Genomic DNA, 14426 nt, shown 5'->3' on the forward strand with positions numbered 1-14426 from the left:
CAAAATCTGGCCAAAACAAGGAGTTTCAGCATTCATTTCTGTGGTTTGTAAAAGCTTGTCAGGGCGAACATTCAGGAAAACTTCTTACCGGCTGCTAAACACCTTCTTACTCTCATTGGCCATGTCATCTGTAGGTGTGACCTGGAGATCAGTCAACATGATCACAACTGTGTGCAGAGTTGTTAGTGAGCTGGTGCAAATTTACCTACATCTGTACTTTTGTTCATGTAAAGACATTTTCCAAGAACGTGTCATGCATTTTATAAAAATTATTATTAATATTATTAGTCTACAAAAGGAATCAAATCTACTCCATTCAAGTGACCATTCACTTATTTGCCGTCTGCAGCTGAAAGCCATTCACACATCTGCCCAAAGTAAGATATGTGATGGCCACTCCACTCCAGAACCTTCACCTTTTTCTGCTGTAACCACTGGGGGGTCAACTTGGCCTTGTGCTTAGGGTCATTGTCGTGCTGGAAAGTCCAAGAGCGTCCCATGTGCAGCTTTCGTGCAGAAGAATGCAAATTGTCTGCCAGTATTTTCTGATAACGTGCTGCATTTATCTTGCCATCAATTTTCACAAGATTCCCCGTGCCTTTAGAGCTCACACACCCCCAATACATCAGTGAGCCACCACCATGCTTCACAGTGGGGATGGTATTAATTTCACTATAGGCCTTGTTGACCCGTCTCCAAACATAGCGCTTATGGTTGTGAACATAAAGCTCTATTTTGGTCTCGTCACTCCAAATTACAGTGTGCCAGAAGCTGTGAGGCATGTCAAGGTGTTGTCGGGCATATTGTAACCTGGCTTTTTTGTGGCATTGGCAAGGTAAAGGCTTCTTTCTGGCAACTCGACCATGCAGCTCATTTTTGTTCAAGTATAGTCGTATTGTGCCCCTTGAAACAACCACACCATCTTTTTCCAGAGCAGCCTGTATTTCTCCTGAGGTTAGCTGTGGGTTTTTCTTTGTATCCCGAACAATTCTTCTGGCAGCTGTGGCTGAAATCTTTCTTGGTCTACCAGACCTTGACTTGGTATCAAGAGATCCCCGAATTTTCCACTTCTTAATAAGTGATTGAACAGTACTGACTGGCATTTTCAAGGCTTTGGATATCTTTTTATATCCTTTCCATATTTAGAATGTTCCATTACCTTGTTACGCAGGTCTTTTGACAGTTCTTTTCTGTTCCCCATGGCTCAGTATCTAGCCTGCTCAGTGCATCCACGTGAGAGCTAACAAACTCATCGACTATTTATACACAGACACTAATTGCAATTTAAAAAGCCACAGGTGTGGGAAATGAACCTTTAATTGCCATTTAAACCTGTGTGTGTCACCTTGTGTGTCTGTAACAAGGCCAAACATTCAAGGGTATGTAAACTTTTGATCAGGGCCATTTGGGTGATTTCTGTTATCATTATGATTTAAAAAGGAGCCAAACAGCTATGTGATAATAAATGGCTTCATATGATCACTATCCTTAAATAAAATTTCACAATTTCTGCCAGGGTATGCAAACTTTTGAGCACAACTGTATATATACACACAGTTGAAGTTTGCTTGACATCATGGGAAAATCAAAAGAAAGCAGCCAAGACCTCAGAAAAAAAATCTGGACCTCCACAATTCTGGTTCATCTTTGGGAGCAATTTCCAAATGCCTCAAGGTACCACATTCATCTGTTCAAACAATAGTACGCAAGTATAAACACCATGGGACCACACAGCCATTATACCGCTCAGGAAGGACACACATTCTGTCTCCTAAAGATGAACGTAGTTTGGTGCGAAAATGCAAATCAATCCCAGAACAACAGCAAAGGACCTTGTGAAGATGCTGGAGGAAACAGGTAGACAATATCTATATCCACAGTAAAACAAGTCCTATCTCGACATAACCTGAAAGGCTGCTCAGCAAGGAAGCCACACTCCAAAACCACCATAAAAAAGCCAGACTACCATTTGCAAGGGCACGTGGGGACAAAGTTCTTACTTTTTGGAGAAATGTCCTCTGGTCTAATGAATCAGAATTTGAACTGTTTGGCCATAATGACCATTGTTATGTTTGGAGGAAAAAGGGTGAGGCTTGCAAGCCGAAGAACACCATCCCAACCGTGAAGCATGGGGGTGGCAGCATCATGTTGAGGGGGTGCTTTGCTGCAGGAGGTCTGGTGCACTTCACAAAATAATGGGATCATGAGGAAGGAAAATTATGTGGATATATATTGAAGCAACATCTCAAGACATCAGCCAGGAAGTTAAAGCTCGGTCACAAATGGGTCTTCCAAATGGACAATGACCCCAAGCATACCTCCAGAGTTGTGGCAAAATGGCTTAAGGACAACAAAGTCAAGGAATTGGTGTGGCTATTTTTCTGTTTTTTTCTGGGGCTGAAAGTAAAAATAATGTGATGGAACCGTCCAGAGACAGAAAAACAAAAAACTTAAAGGGATGTTCCAGGTTCACTACAAGTTAAGCTCAATCAACAGCATTCAATTGTGGCATAATGTTGTTGATTACCACAAAAAATTATTTTGACTCATCCCTCCTTCTCTTTAAAGAAAGCAAAAATCAAGGCACTTACAACAGATTTGTATATATATATATATATATATATATATATATACAAATCTCTCTCTCTCTCCCTCTCTCTCTCTCTCTCTCTCTCTATATATATATATATATATGCCTGCCTGCCGGAGAATATTTAGCAGAGATGGGCCACTTCTATTAAAGTGAATGGGAGAAATTGGAACACTCAACCAAGGAGCTCCGAGCACCCAACGGTCAACAGATGTAGAAAGGAAGTCCCGCCTTACAGGTAAAAGAGCCAGTCACCTTTTATACAGACATCATCTGTCAATCGACCCAAGAATGCGCATTAGCTATAAAAGCCTGGAAAACATTTTTTTTTAACATGAAATGAGGTTAAGAATAACAATATATATGATACCAGTATTGTCCAATTTTATTGCTTATTTGAAATATGTTCTTTGATCGTAATCTTGACCAACTGTTTTGGAGATTTTGGTCTTTCTCAGTTCAAGTAGATAGGAGCTGCACTGGCATGACTGGAAATAGCCTCCTGAGAGTGTTCCAAAGATGGCTGACAGTGGACTGACTTGCTAGAAAGTAGGGCTGTGAATCGATTCCAAACAAAAATAGATTCTGAGGCATTGGGAATCGAGAATCGACTCGAAACATTGGAATCGTCTCCAGAGCTGGAGTCGATTCCTTTCATGGAAACCGGTAACCAGAAACCGGTGTTTATTTCCTCGACCACTGAACTACACATTTCAGAAGCCTAACAGCACTAATACAATTTACAAAAAGATTATAACATGACTACATCTCAACGATCATCAACCTGACTCTGAGTCTTTTGTAGTCCGTCAGCATCTGTAAATCCGCTCCATTTGTTGATCTGTTTGAAGCAATCGCTCAACATCTGCTTTCCATACCTGTGCAGTCTACCAGTGTTTTACTTGGGATTCAACATTTAATCAATGTCCCAAATTTGTGACAGTAAATTGGCATACAATAACAACTTCCCCGATGTTACAACACAAGTCTGCAACAAGGAGATGGCAGATTTGAGTTAGCTTCCCAGTTCACATCAATAAATCGGTATGTTGAAGTTTAATTGATCAATGTGCTGCATTTATAAAAGTGAGAATCCAACACTCCTCGACTCATTCTCAACATTGTTACAGTGTTTTAAAACCTTTTGCATGTTTAATTTTTTTTAGTTAGCTATTTGACTCAATTTTACAAAAAAAATTATTTTATGTACTCAAATAAAAAATGAAATACATGTTATAAAATTCATATTTTTTAGATTGTATGAAATAAACCAGTACCACAACCTGGAATTTAAAATAAAACTGAAGCGTGTATTGTTTGGACATTTTATTCAATGTGCAAAAGGTAGTGGACAATTACTGTACATTATAATATAAACCTCTTTCTAAACAAGAACTCATGAGTGATAACAGACAATTTCAATGTAGGTTAAATGGCGCTTTTAAGATTATATGAGGTAGTTCTTCGAAATACAATCTCATCTACTCAAACTTCCCTCAAATTTTCTCATGGGATTGAAGCATCGTGCTTTGGTATGTGCATATGGGCCCTGATTTAATCTTAGAATGGAACTATTAATAGTAGGCCTAAATGTCATTCATACTATTATAAACAGTGCAAAGAACGCTGTAATGGGGTTTGGGAAAGGAGAAGGTGGGAACCGGATCAACATTCAACAAGACTTTAATTATAACTTAACATCAAACTGAACTGGTACATAATAACAAACTTCGACAACACACACACACACAGCTCCATGTGTGTTTGTCTCTCACTTGCATCCCCGACTCCTCCTCTTTTCTCTCTCCTGCTGACTGAGCCACTCAGCGCCAGGTGTGCACCCTCACGGCCCGGCCACGCCCTCCTCCTAGTCACAAACTCTTTGTAGTGAGTTGTTTATTATGAGATATACTTTTACCTCCCGGTTTTTCGGAATCAAAAAAGAATCGAAAAAATTAGTCTTGAATCGACTCTTGGAATTATTTTTACTTTCAGCCCCAGAAAAAAATAGCAAAATGTCTTTGAACTCAGAAATGTAAAATATGCTCATCATAGCAGAGGTGCATTCAAGTAAATGTTTTGTGTGAATTACATTTTATTTTTTATTTTATTTTTTATGTGTTTTGGGATAATTTAATACATCTGGACTTAAAATGAGCATTACGTCATTGACACATTTATAATACACACACACACACACACACTCACTCCAGTCCACTAGTTGGCGTGAAAGCATCATAAACTGTTTTGCAAACCGCCATGAAACACGAGAAGAAGAAAGAGGAACTCACAGTTTAAACGATCAGTCGATTCATGTTTAATGTGTTTTTTGGTAATATTTATATTTGTTTTTCTGTTCATGTTGAGTTTTAATGATCGTAAACGAATCTTATTATCGTCTTATGTGGCGGTTTTGTGACGGACGCTTTAAAATATTCAGTTTCAGGAGAAATAAGCAGAAATATCTGAATATCATGATTAATTTCTAATATTTGAGCTCGTTAAATCAAGATGTAGATTTTAAATGAGTTCAATGAAGGTGATTATATGTCGAATAAAGCTCGTTATGGGTTAATATCCGAGAATATTCTGTCAGGAAAATGAAACCAAACACAAAAAACACAATTATATATACCAAGACACAAAGCTATTTTGTTTAACAGATCTGTTCTTGTGTGTGTAATTATAATAATGTTTTAGAGTTTGATGAATGTCAGTCCATTATAATGATGATGTTTTTGTGTTCAGATGTTCATCATGAGAGAGCAGGTGGATGTGATCTGCTGTAAATCAGTAGGAACTGATCTGTCCATGCTGGATATTGATGATTTCATCACAGAAATCTCTCAGCTGAAGAAAGAGGTGACGTCACTGAAGAAAGAGGTGACGTCACTGAAGATAGTGGTGACATCACTGAAGACAAAGCTGAAGGAGACAGAACTTGTTTCACGCTGTATCTGTTTTGAGCGAGTTAAAGTTGAGATTGTAAGTTTCAAATGATGTGATATGACTGTGACTCTGTGATGATGAACGGTACAGATGTGATTGTGTTGTGTTTGTCAGGAGCTGGAAAAGGTTTCCTGTCAATCTTCAGTGTGTGTGACTGATGGGACCTCCACAGAATGTCAGGATTCAGTGTGGAGCGGCAGAGATCAGTCCACACCACAGCAGCTGCTGGACAAACTCTCTGAACAGAGATCCAGAGACACACAGGTCTCACAGCTCACTTTACTCTGTTCTACTGATGCTCAGGAGAGTGTGTGTGACAGTAATCAGGGTGATCAAACCTCCACAGAGTCTCTGACTTCTGTCTGTAACGCTGGAGAACAGCAGATGCTGCAGACACCAGTGAAGATTGAAGTGAAGGAGGAGGACATAAAAGAAGAAAACACAGCAGAGGAACAACTGAGTGATAAAGATGATGATGAGACATCAACAGAGAAAGAACAGAGTGATGAAGATGATGATGCACAGCAGATGCTGCAGACACCAGTGAAGATCGAAGTGAAGCTGGTGGAGATAAAAGAAGAAAACACAGCAGAGGAACAACAGAGTGATGATGACGATGAGACATCGACAGAGAAAGAACAGAGTGATGAAGATGATGAGGATTTCACTCCTTTAGGTATTTTTCTTTAATGTTGTTTTATATATTTTTTTTATGACTATCGACTGTTATGTCAGAATCTGTTACAACAAAGGCGGTTTAATAACTCAAAAGTCAATTAAAATGTCCCTGTTATTTTTAGTGGCATTTTAGAAGTGCTTCCTTAACTTTTAAAAATGTATATACTTTCATTTTTGTCAACTATACCATGGAAATATTATGTTTTCAGCACTGATTTATATATATAACTAATATATAGATATGTGGTTTTCAGCAATGGAAGAAGCAACAATAATGGGGTTTGCTGCATTTCAGTACTTTGTCACATATGTAATGTTTTAGAGCTTAATTTTATATCCTTAAAACCAGTGGCTCTCAACCTTTTTGACTCCAAGGCCCCCCACTGTCCAAGACAATATTTGAATGAACAAATGGTCTCTCTTTAAACTATGAGAGCCCCATGCCCCATTCATACTGGAGTCGGCATTGTCTCTTGGTGTCGCACGACTTTGCGATCTGTGTTGCTGGTGGGCATTCCTACTGCGGCTGCCGCTCTAACATTATTGGTGGACTTGGCATAATAGCATTTGGAATGCTGATTACAGATGATGTTTTTGTTCCCCCATGACAGTTAAGATAAATCATTTTTTTATTGCTTTGATCTGTGATGTTTCAGTCTTATTGCAGTAATAGCCAACATTTGGGAAGGGATTGTTTTGACAAACCTAGCAATCTGAATCGTTATTTAATAAGCATCATCTTATATTATTGTGCTATTCAGCATGTGCCGTACACACCACAAGAGGGCGCCGCTCACTCACGCAGAACTGACTGAAGCACTCAATGCAGACTATATTGTAAAACACTGCCTTTTTAAGTGTAGCAATCGTGCAAGGACAAATGTGATTTCAATCTTATTTCAATCCATCATGCAGCCTTGATGGATACCATACTTATGTTAAAGAGGTCAAAGTTTAAGGGTTTTTAAACCGTTCTGGAAGGCTTTTCCCTCATCATGTAAGTGCAGCCTCACAAATGTCATGTCTGTAACGTCGGTGTGACAAGCTTCAAGTACTCTCTCAAGGAGGAAGCTGGGGCCAGGTGAACAGTTCTCGTAACTCTTTATTTTTACAATGCTTTTCAGCACACCAAAATGCGCACACACAAGTTCAGGCTCGGCTCTCTCTCCCCCTCCGGCGGTCTGGATTGCCCAGTAAATACTTCTTCTCTTTAAATGAATGTCTAGAAATTATGAAGTTTATCTAAAAAGTAGTCATCACAAGTATATCAAACCATTTTTACAGTGTATTCAGAAAGTATTCAGATCCTAATTTACAATACATACCTCATAATGACAAAACAAAAAACTGATTTTTGATAAATTGAAACTGAAATATCACATTGACCCTTACTCATTACTAAGTTGAAGCACCTTTGGCAGCGATTACAGCCTCAAGTCTGTTTGGGTATGATGCAACAAGCTTTGCACCCCTGGATTTAGGGATTTTCTGCCATTCTTCTCTGCAGATCCTCTCAAGCTCTGTCAGGTTGAATGGGGACTGTCGGCGGACAGCCATTTTCAGTTCTCTCCAGAGATGTTCGATTGGGCTCAAGTCCGGGCTCTGGCTGGGCCACTCAAGGACATTCACAGAGTTGTCTCTAAGCCACTCTTGCGTTGTCTTGGCTGTGTGCTTAGGGTCATTGTCCTGTTGGAAGGTGAACCTCCGGCCCAGTCTGAGGTCCTGAGCGCTCTGGACCAGGTTTTCTTTAAGGATATCTCTGTATTTTGCTGTATTCAGCTTTCCTTCAACCCTTACCAGTCCCCCTGTCCCTGCCGCTGAAAAACACCCCCACAGCATGATGCTACCACCAGCTTGCTTCTCTGTTGGGATGGTATTGCACAGGTGATGAGCGGTGCCTGGTTTCCTCAAGACATGATGCTTGGAATTGAGGCCAAACAGTTCAATCTTCATTTCATCAGACCAGAGAATCTTCTTTCTCACAGCCTGAGAGGACTTTAGGTGCTTTTTTTTGCAAATTCCAAACAGGCTTTCGTGTGTCTTGCACTGAGGAGAGGCTTCCGTCTGGCCACTCTGCCATAAAGCCCAGATTGGTGGAGTGTTGCAGTGATGGTTGTCCTTCTGCAAGTTTCTCCCATCTCCACACTCGATGTCAGGAGCTCAACCAGAGTGACAATTGGGTTCTTGGTCAGCTCTCTTACCAAGGCCCTTCTCCCCTGATTGCTCAGTTTGGCCGGGCAGCCAGCTCTAGGAAGAGTCCTGGTTGTTCCAAACTTCTTCCATTTAAGAATTATGGAGGCCACTGTGCTCTTGGGAACCTTTAATGCAACCAAAATGCTTTGTAGCCTTCCCCAGATCTGTGCTTTGACACAATTCTGTCTCTGAGCTCTGCAGGTAGTTCCTTTGACCTCATGGCTTGGTTTTTGCTCTGATATGCATTTTCAGCTGTGAGACCTTATATGGACAGGTGTGTGCCTTTCCAAATCATGTCCATTCAATTGAATTTGCCAAAGGTTGACTCCAATCAAAGTTTAGAAACATCTCAAAGATGATCCTGGGAAATGGGATGTGTCTGAGCTAAATTTCAAGTGTCATTGCAAAGGGTGTGACTACTATGTCAGTGTGATATTTCAGTTCCCTATCTGTCACTCACTCGACGTTGTTTCGATGTAGTGACAGTAGGGGTCACAATTGGGAGCCCCAAACACCTCTGATCTTTGAGAAAAGGCCAATGAAAATTGGCGAGTGGAATTTGCATGCCACTCCCCCGGACATTCGGGTATAAAAGGAGTTGGCGTGCAACCACTCATTCAGATTATCTCTTCGGAGCCGAGCGGTGTTTATGTATTCCACTGCCAATCCATTCGCCTCTGTAAGACGCGGCTGTTGGATTCTGTGGCGCATCACAGCGGTTTCTCCCCTCTCACACAGATTAGTGTGGAGAACGCCCCTGGACACTTCGGCAGCGCTCGTTGAGCGTTAAAAGAGCATATATTTTCTCTAAAAGAGCATATATTCTCTAAAAGAGTGGGCACTGACAGAAAGTGTCTTTTTTAAAGATGCCTTTTCGGTTATGTTCTGTTCCTGGTTGCAGTTGTTATCTCTCCGCTTCTGACGGTCACGATCGCTGCCTTACGTGTCTGGGCTCCAGACACGCTGAGACCGTTCGTGGATGGTTCATGCCCGCACTGCGAGAGCATGACCATGGCCACGTTGCGATCGCGGCTTTCCTTCCTCAGAGGGAAAGCTACTACAGCCACTCCCCGCTGCGGTTCTGCCAGTGGGCACAAGACCGTGACGGTTAGCGCTGGGGGCGATTTGGGGACCATAATGGAAGTAACTCCGCCAGGTGAATCCCCACGGACCTCCCATTCCCCAGTACGCTCATGCGCCCCGGTTGAGTTCCGGGATGAGTCAGGCAGCCTGCTTCAGAGCAGGTTTGATCTCTCATTCGGTGCTTAGGAAGAGGATGAGATCTCGATAGCAGCATTGGAGAGCAGGCTGCTTCAGTCCGATGCGGAGGACTCTGCTGGGCTTCCGCCTTCGGGTGTGGTCACCCAGTCTTAGGCTGACGGCCATGCTTGCCCGGGCTGCTGCGTGCGTCGGGCTAGAGTGGAACCCTCACCCTGCCCTGAACCCTCACGGCTTGATTATTGGTTCCTGGGATTGGAGCGCCACTCATGGCCACGCTCTGCCCCAGTGCCTTTCTTCCCGGAAGTGCATGAAGAACTCGCAAAGTCGTGGCATGCACCTTTCACTGCCTGGACCGGGCTTTCGAGATCTGCTGCTCTCCCCACCCTCGACGGCAGGGCTACACAGATATTCCCCAGGTAGAGCAGGCGATTGCGGTGCACTTGTGCCTGCAGAGTGCCGCCACCTGGCGGAACCATCCTAGGCTCCCATCCAAGGCCTGTAAGACTACGTCGTTTCTGATGGTGAAGGCTTACAGCACCACGGGGCAGGCTGCCTCCACTCTACATGCCATGGCCCTCCTGCAGGTCCACCAGGTCGAGGCATTGAAAGAGCTGCACGAGGGTGGTCCTGACCCGGGAGTAATGCAGGAGCTGCGCTCGACATCCTGCGACCGACACTCAGCCACTCCATCCCCCGGTGGAGGGCCGGAGGGAGAATCCTTGGTTCCCTTTTTTGTTGAGTTCGCCGCACGCCCAAAGGGACACCCGGCCATGACACACCCACGCACAGGCGTTTGTGGCAGGCTACGAGGATGCTCAGCCTCCTCCCCCATCGCTGACCAGTCCTACGTTGGGTACGCGGAGCAAGATAAGTGCTTTAACATCTCTCCCTGTACAGCGAGATCGGGACACGAGGCCCCCCAACGTAGCACTTCCCGCTCCGCCCCGCCGTGCCCGTTCTATGGGTACGTCAGCAGCGGTCATCCCCTTGGTGCCCCTTGCCTGGAGTTTGGAGGCGTGGTTAACGCTCTTCAACCCGTTGCTATGGCTGGCCAGGATGATCTGACTCGGCTACGTGATTCAGTTCGCCAGGTGCCCGCCCAGGTTCAGCGACATCCATTTCACCTCGGTAGGTGGCGAGGGCGCCTCCAGCCTCCTGCCGAGATGAAGAGCGGCTTCTACAGCCCCTACTTTATCGTGCCCAAGGAAGGCAGCAGGTTGCGACCGATCTTGGACCTGTGGGCACTGAATCAGGGCCTGTACAGGCTTCTGTTCAGGATGCTCACGCAGAAGCACATTCTATCGTGCATACGTCACCGAGATTGGTTCGTGGCGGTAGACCTGAAAGACGTGTACTTTCATGTCTCAATTCTGCCTCATCACAGACCGTTCCTTTGGTTTGCCTTCAAGGGTCAGGCATACCAGTACAAGGTCCTTCCCTTCGGTCTGTCCCTGTCGCCTCACATCTTCACGAAGGTTTCAGAGGCACCTCTTGCCCCGCTAAGGGAAGTGGGCGTCCGCATTCTCAACTACCTCGACTGGCTGATCCTAGCTCACTCTCGAGATCTGTTGTGTGCACACAGGGACCTGGTGCTCAGACACATCAGATGATTGTGGCTTCAGGTAAACGGAAAAGAGCAAGCTCGCCCCGGTGCAGAGCATCTCTTTGCTCAGTCGGTGCTGAATTGCCTGATGGCATTCAGGGGGAGAACAGCGGTCCCACTGAAACAATTTCAGAGGCTTCTGGGGCATATGGCATCCTTGGCGGTGGTCACGCCTCTCAGGTTGATGCATATGAGACCGCTTCAGCACTGGCTACAGACTCTAGTCCTGAGATGGACATGGCGCCGCAGCATGCATCGCATGGCTATCACGCCGATCTGCCGCCACTTGTTAAGCCCTTGGATGGACCTGGCATTTCTACAGGCAGGGGTTCCCCCTAGAGCAGGTCTCCAGGTGTGTTGTCATCAAAACAGATGCCTCCAAGTCGGACTGGGGCGCCATTTGCAATAGGCACGCAGCCGCAGGTTCCTGGACAGGCCCTCGTCTGCATTGGCACATCAACTACCTCGAGTTGCTCGCAGTACTGCTAGCCCTGCAGAGGCTTCGGCCGTTGTTTCAGGGCAAGCACGTGTTGGTCCGGATGGACAACATGGCAACGGTAGCATACATAAAACACAAAGGCGGTTTGCGCTCACCCTGCATGTTGCAACTTGCCCGCTGTCTCCTCCTCTGGAGCCAGCAGCGGCTCAAGTTCTGGCCCCTAGACGGGATGCAGAAGAACTAAGCGGCCTACCACCCGCGGTGGTAGACACTCACTCAGGCCAGAGCCCCTTCTACCAGGCGACTGTACGTCTTGAAGTGGCACCTATTTGCAAATTGGTGTTCTTCCCAAGGCGAAGACCCACAAAGTTGTGCAGTCGGGTCGGTGCTTTCCTTCCTGCAGGAGAGGTTGGAGGGGCGGCTGTCCCCCTCCACCTTGAAGGTGTATGTAGCTGCTATAGCAGCACACCATGATGCAGTGAACGGTAAGTATTTAGGGAAGCACGACCTGATCATCAGGTTCCTGAATTAGGAGGTTGAATTCTCCTAGGCCGCATCTCATTCCCTCATGGGATCTCTCTGTGGTCCTGCTGGGCCTACAGGGAGCCCCTTTCGCACCCTTAGAGTCAGTTGAGCTGAAAGCCCTCTCCTTGAAGATGGTCCTCCTGACTGCGCTCACCTCCATCAAGAGGGTTTGGGCTATGTGCCCAAGGTTCCCACTACCCCCTTTAAAGATCAGGTGGTGAATTTACAAGCACTGCCCCGGGAGGAGGTAGAACCAGCCTTGTCGTTGCTGTGTCTGGTACACGCTTTGCGTATCTATTTGGACCGCACGGAGAGCTTTAGATGCTCCGAGCAACACTTTGTCTGTTTCGGGGGAAGCAGAAGGGGAACGCTGTCTCCAAATAGAGGATTGCCCACTGGATTGTGGACGCCATCGCGTTGGCATACCAGGCCCAGGGTGCACCGTCCCCTCTGGGACTACAAGCGCACTCTACTGGGAGCATAGCCTTCTCCTGGGCCTTGGCCAACGGCGCCTCTCTAACAGACATCTGTAGAGCAGCGGGCTGGGCAAAACCCAATACCTTCGTGAGGTTATACAATCTCCGGGTTGAGCCAGTTTTGTCCCGTGTGTTGTCAGATATGAACAGGTAAGTCGCGGGACAACTGGCCAGGTGTACCGCTGACACACAAGCACCTTTCCCCTTCCCCAGGGGAAGACATGCGCTCTTTCATCCACGTGAGTTCCCAGGATCGGTGAACCCTGGATTCATCCCTCAGCACCTGCAGCAAGCAAATTCGGTGGAGGAATTCGACACCAGGCTCAGTACTTGTGCCAGTATACCCTGTTCAGGTCAGCCCCTGTACTGGGATAGGTGCCCCATATGCATTGGTTCCCTGTTGGTAACCCCATATGACGTAATCTTCCACAGTACAGTCTCCTTGACGGTAGACCTGTGTCTCCCCTTGGGCAGATTCCCCTCTGCCACCGGTCGCCGTGTTTGTAGAGCTCCATCCCCTCTGGGTAGGACCTACCACGGGGACTTCTCCACATGCGACACTGCCAACAAGACTTGGTAAGACCATGTGACGTATTTCCACACAATTACCTCCCCTTCGGGCAGGGTGTGGTCTCCGCAGTGTCTTTTTCCAAGGACACCTACCCCGACGTGAATAAGTTTGGCCCCAGCTGGAATCAAGCGAGTTCTTTCTCCGGGAGCAGAAAGAAGAGAAAAGGCCGACCCAGCTGGCGCGGCCTGTTCCCATTGTGGGCACGTCTGACCCCCCCCTTTATGCTTTCGGGGGGGTGAGGGTCCTTACAACGTACACGGGGCATTGGGAAGGTTACGATGGGGCCGGTGCACTTGTCACTTGGCACGCAGTGGCCTGCCTGCCTGCACCACCGATCCACGTAACACAGTTCAGCTGTTTGTAGCATTTCATATAGGGAGCCCTAGTGTCACTACATCGACGCAATGTCAAGTGAGTGACAGATAGGGAACATCTAGGTTACTGTTGTAACCCCCATTCCCTGATGGAGAGAACGAGACGTTGTGTCCCTCCTGCCACAACACTGAACTATCCGCTGTGATTGCCGGGACTCTGTCTCGGTTTCTCAGAACAAAACCTGAATGAGTGGTTTCATGCTAGCTCCTTTTATACCCGATAAAACCTCCTTTTTGTCAAAGATCAGAGGTGTTTGGGGCTCCCAAGAGTGACCCCCTAGTGTCACTACATCCACACAACGTCTCGTTCCCTCCATCAGGGTAGGGACATAGACATATTTTCTTTTAAATACATTTGCAAAGTTATTAAAAATCTGGGTTTTGCTTTGTCATTATGGGGTATGGAGTGTAGATTGATGTGAAAAAAATAATTTAAAGCATTTTAGCATAAAGTTACAAAAAATGTGAAAAAAAATTAAGGGATCATAATACTTTATGAATGCACTGTATGTATAATCATAAACCCTTCACAGCGCCCTCTAGCATGTGTTTGGGGTCCACACTGAGCATTACTATGAAATGATAAATGATTAACATTACAATCCAAATCACAAAATTTGTCATCCCTCCTCAAATGTTGGCTGTAGATCCAGCACGCTTGAAACACGTCACAGATCAAAGCAGTTATTAGCAATCTATCGGAATCATCATGGTAATAGAAGAAGCGGTGGATGTTTGATTCTCTCATTATAGCCTATCCAAATGATCTGATATAAAGCAATCTGTAACTGTCACGTCCGTAACGTT

The 14426-nt window shown here is 45.4% G+C and overlaps 1 protein-coding gene across 5 annotated transcripts in view; it reads left to right on the forward strand.

Annotated features, from left to right (window-relative positions):
- The window catches only part of LOC127418573 (zinc finger protein 501-like), a 116765-nt gene that overhangs the window by 100029 nt on the left and 2310 nt on the right, over positions 1–14426 (forward strand). Inside the window, exons 1-3 of one of the 5 annotated variants that reach the window (XM_051659189.1) lie at positions 4854–4922; positions 5339–5575; positions 5654–6215. The exons of 1 other annotated variant lie outside the window; for it this stretch is intronic. In XM_051659189.1, the coding sequence (XP_051515149.1) occupies positions 4911–4922; positions 5339–5575; positions 5654–6215 (811 nt within the window). In that variant the 5' untranslated portion in view covers positions 4854–4910. 3 more of the 5 variants (XM_051659188.1, XM_051659190.1, XM_051659192.1) reach the window with 3 other exon arrangements.

This window comes from Myxocyprinus asiaticus, chromosome 28, assembly GCF_019703515.2.
Source record: "Myxocyprinus asiaticus isolate MX2 ecotype Aquarium Trade chromosome 28, UBuf_Myxa_2, whole genome shotgun sequence".
NCBI classification, from domain to species: Eukaryota; Metazoa; Chordata; class Actinopteri; order Cypriniformes; family Catostomidae; genus Myxocyprinus; species Myxocyprinus asiaticus.